We start from the raw sequence: 8,804 nt of genomic DNA, 5'->3' as shown, positions 1-8,804 counted from the left end.
ATGCCCTACGGTCCCAAGTTTTCAAGATGTATATCTCCGACAACGAAAAATTGGGATACATTAATGGCGATCTTCTACAACCTCCTCTGACCGCTCCAACGTTTCCCCATTGGCACACCGAGAACTCCATCATGAAGGGATGGCTCATCAGTTCTCTAGAGAAGAGCTTGATTGCCAATTTCATTCGCTTTCCGACGGTAAAAGCAGTGTGGAATGCAATTTCCACGACCTACTATGATGGCACTGACACCTCTCAGGTGTATGATCTGAAACGACGAGTCTTTTGTATGCGACAAGCTGGTGGCTCCATTGAAACCTATTACAGTACTCTCCAAAGTTTGTGGGGAGAGATTGATTTCCGTCGTCCAAATATGATGGAAAGTAATATCCATCGCTATAATGATATTCTGCAGGATGATTGAGTTTACATATTTTTGGATGGCCTTGATGATTGTTTTGATAAGGCCCGAAGAGATGTTCTTCACATGACTTCGTTCCCCATCGTGGACCAAGCTTATGTCTATGTCCGCCCTGAAGATGTTCGACAAGCTGTGATGATGGGTTCATCCACACCCACTAGCGCTGGCTTAACGGCCAAGAGTGCTCCTCGATCATTACCACCGGATCACTCAGGACAGTCCCAGAATTCCTCAACTGCGGCCCACCTCCAGATCCAGTCATATGCTACTGTTGTTGGTGCGCCACCTCCTAAAACCATCCCACCTTCCTTTCTCAAGGCTCCAACTAATGAAAGTGGTTGCACTCACTGTGGCAACCCCAAACATACCCGCAACACCTACTTTAAGTTGAATGGTTATCCTGAATGGTTGGAGGAATTCCAGGCTCGCAAGCTTAGAAAAACTGCCAATAATTCTGGTCGTGCTATACTTGTCTCTACTGAACCCCAGTTAGCCTTGTTTCTTCAGGTAGACCCTACTGATAGCTCAACACCTTCGACTGACTCAGGTAACTGTGATTATGTACTTCATATTTCTGATCAACAAGACATTACTGGTTGGATAATTAATTCTAGTGCCATTGATCATATGACCTTTTATCCGAATGATTTTTTGCAAATTACTCCACCTTGACACACAAGTTTTGCCAATGCGTATGGAGGTACTTCTCATGTGACAGGGGCTGGCACTATCGCCCTTTCACCTTCTCTATCTCTTTCCAATACTCCACTCATTCCATCTTTGTCCAATAAATTAATGTATGTTAGCCATGCAACTAAGCAACTCAATTGTTGTGCATTGATTTATCCCCATTTTTGTTTACTACAGGATATTATCACCAAGGAGATTATTGGACGTGATACTAAAAGAGCGGGGTTGCACTATGTGGATGACTTTAGTTTGGGATGTGCCAACAGTGTGATGCATTCATCTAATGACAAGCACCGACAGATTTGGCTCTGGCACCAATGTTTGTCGCATCCATCTTTTGGTTATATGAGACACTTATTACCCGATTTATTTTATATATTTAAGGACTCATATTTTAAATGTGACACTTACATTTTAGCCAAGAGTCATCGAACATCCTATCCTTAAGTATGAATAAAAGTATTGTTCCTTTTGCTTTAATTCATTCTGATGTTTGGGGACCTTCTCCTATTTCTACTCATTCATGTATTCGTTGGTTTGTCAAATTCGTTGATCATTGTACAAGGATGACATGGCTTTATTTGATGAAAACTAAGAATGAAGTGTTTTCCATGTTCCAATTCTTGGAAACACAGTTCAATGCTCGAATATAGATTCTTCACTCCAACAACGATGAAGAATTTGTTAATCATGACTTTCAGACTTACTTCCAGACACATGGAATTTTTCATGAGACAACTTGCCCCAAGACACCACAACAAAATGGTGTTGCTGAACAAAAGAATCACCATCTCCTCGAAACAGCCCTCGCACTTCTCATTGGTGGCCATGTTCCTCGTCATCACTGGGATGATGCTGTCGTCATTACCACCACCTTATCAACTGCATGCTTTATGGGGTCTTGAATTTCAAAACTCCATTTCAAGTGCTCACGCAACATAGGCCCATACCCTCTGTTTTGGTGCTTACCCCTCGCATTTTTTTATATGTGGCCTTAGTTCATCTCCACAAAAATCAACGAAGCAAACTTGATCTTTGTGCACTTCGTTGTGTTTTTGTGGGTTATGCCACTCATCAGAAAGGCTACTGATCTTATCACCCTCCTACCCGGCATACCTATGTCACTTTGGATGTGACCTTTTTGGAATCAAAGATGTTCTTCCATGACCCAACATCCAATTCTACTCTTCAAGGGGAGATACGTAGTGAAGAGCACAATTGGAGCAACTTGGAAGATATTCACTTTTGCACATAAGTGATCTATTGTTCTGGCTCTGATGATCGATTGCCCCGAGGTCTGGAGCACGAGATTGCTTTCGGCCAAGAAACGATCAATCGTCAAATCCCGATGATCGATCGTCCCGAGTCCGGCACGCTGGAATGCTCTCTACCGAAAAGTGATCAATCGCCCTTGCACAATGATCGATCGCCTAACCCCTGCGAAGCTATTTTTTATTCGAGTCCTACTCCTACAGACAACTTAGAACAACAAGATGAAGATCGCCTCCCTTCCCCCCTCACTCAACAATACCAACGGACCAATCTCCTGAGAATATCTTTGAGGTAACTACTCCTACTAGACTTGTGCATTTAGAGGATAAATCTATTGGATATCAATTACCTTTAAGGAAAAATCGTGCGAAGCCAACAAACCATTATTCACCTGATATTGGCAAGACATCCAAGTATCCAATTGAAAATCATGTATCCACTGAGAAGCTGTCAGAACCACTCAAGGCTTTTGTGCATCAGTTGTCTGCTATCCATATTCCAACCAAGGTTTTTGAAGATTTGAAAGATCCTAAGTGGCTCCAAGCTATGAAAGAGGAGATGAAAGCTCTTGAGAAAAATTAAACTTGGACATTGGAGACTATACCACAAGGAAAAAGGACTATCAGATGTAGATGGATGTTTACTATAAAACACAATGTTGATGGATATATCGAGCGATACAAGGCAAGACTTGTGGCAAAAGGTACACACAGACCTATGGTATAGACTATGAAGAAACCTTTGCACTAGTTGCAAAGTTGAACACCGTCAGAGTCTTATTGTCCCTTGCAGCTAATTTGGATTGGACACTATACCAGTTTGATGTAAAGAATGCTTTCCTGCATGGCGAACTCACGAAGGAGGTGTATATGGACATTCCTCCTGGATATAATACTACTTAGACTGGAACAGTATTTAGATTACGAAAGGTATTGTATGGATTGAAACAGTCACCACATGCATGGTTTGGACGGTTCAGCTTGGTAATAAAGAATAATGGTTTCAAACAAAGTCACTCAGATCATACTCTATTCTTGAAACATCAGAAATGGAAGGTAACAACTTTACTAATCTATGTTGATGATATGATATTACTGGAAATGATAAACATGAAATATCTCAACTACAAGACTATTTGGCTACTGAGTTTGAGATGAAGGATCTAGGTGGACTCAAGTATTTTTTAGGGATCGAGGTGGCCCGATCGCATCAAGGCATATTTCTCTCTCAAAGGAAATATGTCTTGGACTTATTAACAGACACAGGAATGCTAAATTGCAAACTTGTGGACACTCCTATTGTTCAGAATACCCGGATCAAGTTCCAACTAACAAAGAAAGATACCAAAGGTTAGTGGTAAGATTGATCTATTTGTCACATACTCGACCAAATATTGCTTATGCTGTGAGTGTTGTCAGTAAATTTATGCATTCTCCAAGTGAAAACCACATAAATGCAGTTCTTCGAATACTTAGATATTTGCAGTCTGCACCTGGAAAATGACTTATGTTCTCAAAACATGGTCATCTGAATATTGATGGTTATTCAGATGCAGATTGGGCAAGTAGTGTAATAGATTGAAAATCCACATCGGGTTACTTCACATTCGTGGGAGGTAATTTGGTGACATGGAGGAGCAAGAAACAGAAGGTAGTAGCTTTATCCAGTGCAGAAGCCGAGTTCAGAGGCATGACTAAAGGAATTTGTGAGCTCCTTTGGTTAAGGAAGTTGCTTACTGAACTTGGGTATAAACCTCCATCCACAATTAATCGCTTTTGTGAGAACAAGGCTGCTATAGCTATTGCACAGAATCCAGTTGAACATGATCGCACTAAACATGTTGAGGTGGATCGACACTTCATTAAACAGAAGCTTGAGGCTAAAGTGATTTAGTTTCCTTTCGTGAAATCCGAGGATCAATTGGCAGATATTTTGACAAAGGCGGTTTCCATTAGAGCGTTCCAGAATTCACTGGATCAATTAGACATTGGCAACATCTATGCACCAATGTGAGGGGAATGTTGGCGTGACTTGTGGACTATTGATATCTTTCCTTACACACCAATTATTCCTATTATAATTATAATTGATTTACTTTAATTCCTGATTTTCTACTGTAAATGGAAATAAACTAAGGCTCCGTTGTATTATAAATATGACCTCCTACAAGGAGAAGAATACACAGAAAATTCCTACAAACAAATATTCTCTCATAGTTCTCATATTTTAGCATGTTCTAGCTGAGTAAATCTCTGGTAAATCAAAAGAGGATCTCCCGTTTGTTGCACAGGAGGTTTTGAGTCCTCTTGATCAGCTTCACGAAGATGTAGAATGAGTTCTGACATAAGTGAATTCATTGAATCATCTGCTGATGCACTATTGTTCAACAACAGTTCTCTGCCTCATCATCTCAGGCTTCTACTTGCCTGTTTTCTTTTGTTCATTACTTTAAAGCTGTCTGGTTAAGTTCTCTTGAGCAAATCCTAGGATATCTTGGCCTACTCGTTAGTTTGGTTGTAGTTCTCATCAACTATGACTATGTTGTGTTGAATTCTTCCTAGCTAGTGCCAAATTATGACAAACGTCAAATCTTGTTCGTACCAAAGAATCCAATCCCCTCCCCCCACTACAAGAAAAGGATAAGTGAAGATCAATCTTTGTTTTAGTAAAAATACGGATGTCCCTCCTTTATTTAGAAACTTTTATTTTTATTTTTTGACGGGTTATTTAGAAATTTTTAATATCTACCCCTTTCAAGCTACTCTTATAGATTTTGTCACTCGTTTCCATATTCTTCTCAATTCGTTTATTCTGTGTTTGTGTAACTAATAAGTTTGAGACTTATTAAAACCTAAATTTCTGAGCTTGTCATGCTGCCGTCATTCCAATGTGATACCAAAAATATTCTTATAACTTTCCTCATGATTTATATATATATACAAAGAGCTTCAGTTGAGGGATCCCTCAAATAATTTGAGGGACACCCTTGTAGGGCCCACTACATATTGTATTTCACTAATCCAAACCCTCCATTTTATAGATATTCGTTCAAAAATCATCTCTACAAAAAATCACTTGAATCCAATATCATTTGACCGCTCAATTGAATTATTGAAATTTTAGTACTTTCTTGAAGCACTATGTTCATTGATTTTGTAAAATTGTGAAATCATATATAGCTTGTGTGCCATTGATTGGGCATGAGGTTGCAGCAGAATAAGTGAATAATCTCGGGACGATGATAGATGCAGGTTTCCATTGACGGATGCTTTAAATAGGACTGAACTTGAGCAGATGCAGGTTTCAAAGTTGCGTATGAAGCTTGTATCCGAGTGGCTAGATCCTTGGCTGAAGCATATGACGTTTACATACCAGGCAATTATGGACCCCAAGAAAAGACCAGATAAGGATCATTTTAGGAATATGAAGCACTAATTTCTTCTTCTCCCATCTTCCTCCTGTCGTCTTCTAGTTTTCTAGATTCTTTTTTTCTTCATTAAACCAATTGTCAAACTGTTACTTGATTGTTAACATTTTTCAGCGACCATGCAGGGGTTTGGTGTTATTTTTCGAAATAATCACGTCGCGAGAAACCACAATGAGTATTTGAAGCTTATATATAATGTGCGTACTTGTCAAAACTAGATTAATTTGGAAGAACATTGATACACACTGGGCAACAACAAGTAACTTGATCAAATAGCAGATATACTATGTAGCTTTTGTAGTTTACACCTGAAGTCGACATAGTTGAAGGTGTTTATTCATATCACTTTATAAACCATACTGCTCAAGGAATCCACAAGAAGAACCATGTGAAAAACTGAAAGAGATATCAAACTAAAAGAATGTACATCACTTAAATAAATAAATAAACAAAGAAAGAATTCAGCTTTAGAAGCATTGCAAACTGTTACTGTGTTACAGAGAAGTTTAGTGCTATGATGCAAAAACTTATTGTCCATTCAATACTGGCCAACTGCCATACATGCAAAAACTTCACGAATTCAGGAAATAGATAGTTGGAATATCATGAAAATGTTAAAGTTATTGCATATTGTTCAAGAAGAAAATGAACATGGGAACCAAAATCCTAATAAATAGATAGACCAATTGAAACAAACTTCAAACAAAATCTTCTAGACACATAAGAAGAATATGTGACATTTCTAACGGTAGCTGCAGCAGAAATGGCGTGGTATATAATTTATTATGACATAAATGTTCTGCTGCTCGATAGACACGTTGTGTTGTCAGATTGTCAATCTGAATAATCGACCATGTCTGGATGCTCCGTCCTGATTGAGTCTGCAAACACAACATGCTAGATATCTAGCAAAAGAACATTAGCTGCAAGCGTCATCAGTTGGCATACACATTCACAAGCAGCAACCAGGGCACCTAATCAATCCGTTCTCGTTGCAATCGTGGCACTTCCTCAGTTCCCCTTCATCCTCATCAAACAGCTTTCGGCTTCCATTACAAGTTGGGCACGGTGTAAACCTTGCATCCCCACATCCCTCACAAACAAACCCAGCATCCCTCACTCGAAAGCCTCTCAAAAGCTTTCCCAATTCTCCAGCCTCGTTGAGCTGCTTTACTTCCTCTGCTCCTCCCACATACTTGCCTCTAACAAACACCTGTGGCAGGCTCACTGCTTTGCCTCCAAAAGCATTTTGCAATTCCTTCCTGTACTCAAAGTCCATTGAAATGTCCCTCTCATCTACTGCCACTCTAAATCCCCTAAATATCATCCTAACCGCGCAACAATCCTCGTAAGTCTTTCGAATTCCTCTCAAACTGGTGAAGTAGACCACAATTTTATCTTCAGTACCCGGAAGATGAAAACAAGCATTTGAAACGGAGGAATACGAAGGGGTACTATAAGTCAATGATCTTGCAACTTTGCCATTGTTGTTGTAGCCCAATTGTCTGGAAGACAATGCTCTTCTATAAGTTAAGACCACATTGGGGTCCATCTTCGACAACAAAGACTCCTCCGATAAATGCTTCCACAGAGGCTTCGAAGAAGACGAGGAAGAGGATGAGGTAGGCATTGAGTCCTCCGCCTTTATTACTGAAGATCTCACTGATTTGAAAGAATCAAACGGTTTCTTCACAGAACCATCAAAGCCTGAGTACCTGCAAGAACTGGCTTTGTTGGAAAACCCAATTGTGTGGTTAAAAATGGAGGAAATGGGCTGTTCTTCAGAGAAATGAGAATGGAAATCAGATTCATTGAGGCCATCCATGAGTTCCCAAGTGTTGATGACAGAGTCAGGGGAAGATGAGGAGCGTTTTGGGGGGTAGGATTGATCAGGAGAATCCTGACCGTTCAGATTGAGGGTCTTGGGGGATGTGGGGTCAATGCGGAGGGAGCCATAGGTAGTGGAGGTGAGAGAAACAAGGTGGTGAGTGTCGCCTTTTCTGAGAGGTGGGTGATGAACAAGAGGGGCTGAGACGGAGAGAGCTCTGGGAAATGAGGCTGGTGGTGGTAATGGTGGTGAGGAATTGGAAGAGTTCGAGGCAGATGAAGAGTTTGGGGTTGAAGAAGTAAGAGCAGTGGAAGAGGAGGGTAGTGAAGGTTGTTGTTCTGGGTTTTTGGTGAGAAGGGTGAGAGGTCTTGAAGAAGAGCAGCCCATGAATGAAATCAAAGAAGGATTGAAACTTGTGAAATGAAGTGATTTGGGTTTTGGAATAATGCTCTCTCTCTCTCTCTCCACACACAGAAAGAGACTTTTTGGGTTGGCTTGTGTCTTGTTTATTTGGGAGGCTTCTCTAAGGGAATTGGATTGCTTCTAGAGAGAAAGAGGAGGATTGTGGAGGTGGGTTTGGAAGCTTTTGGAGGATTGTGTAGATGAAAAGGAAGAGAGAGAGAGAGAGAGAGAGAATGTTGGGTGAGGAAGAGCTTTCAAGAAGGGGGGTTTGGGTGGGAAAGGGGAAGATGAAGAAATGAATGAGACATTGAGGAAAGCTGTAAATGAGCAGAAAACGCGGTTAGGCTTAGGAGTCTCTTTTTGAATCATTATTGATTGAATAATTATTGATTGATAATTATTTGGTAATTATTCTTTTTAAGGGCAGTCCTAGTTCTACTGAATTTGGAATCGTTTGAGGTGTGTGTTTCACGACATCATTAAATTTGTAGAGTTTCAAGGTTCATTTGGCAGTAAAAATCTCTCTCCTGATTGGATTTTATTTGTCAACCAGTTTCTGCGTTGAAAAGGGTGTAAACGTGTCAATCCCAAAATTTCTGCAAAATTACCGTTTCCATTTTTTTTTTCTTTTTTGGTCTAACCATTTCCATTCTTCTAAAGAGGGTGGATTTGCTGTTTTCTATTATCATTTAAATTAATTATTTTCTTTTTGCTCACATTTTATCTTATTATTGAGGTAATTCGTTTAAGAAAATTCATTAAAAAA

General features: G+C 39.9%; 1 protein-coding gene across 1 annotated transcript; it reads right to left on the bottom strand.

The window, feature by feature from the left end:
- Window positions 1-6,409: 6,409 nt before the first annotated feature.
- LOC110768472 (Glutaredoxin family protein) lies at window positions 6,410-8,330 on the bottom strand. The gene has a single exon (XM_021972203.2). The coding sequence runs from the start codon at window positions 8,021-8,023 to the stop codon at window positions 6,761-6,763; it is 1,263 nt and encodes a 420-aa protein (XP_021827895.2). The 5' UTR covers window positions 8,024-8,330; the 3' UTR covers window positions 6,410-6,760.
- Window positions 8,331-8,804: the final 474 nt, after the last annotated feature.

Source organism: Prunus avium, chromosome 7 (assembly GCF_965620075.1).
Source record: "Prunus avium chromosome 7, drPruAviu1.hap1.1, whole genome shotgun sequence".
Lineage (NCBI taxonomy): Eukaryota > Viridiplantae > Streptophyta > Magnoliopsida > Rosales > Rosaceae > Prunus > Prunus avium.
Note: the sequence above shows the minus strand (reverse complement) of the source record. Positions and strands in the feature narration are given on the sequence as shown.

Coding starts and splice junctions, on each gene's coding strand:
- LOC110768472 (XM_021972203.2), bottom strand. CDS start 8,023: ATGGGCTGCTCTTCTTCAAGACCTCTCACCCTTCTCACCAAAAACCCA.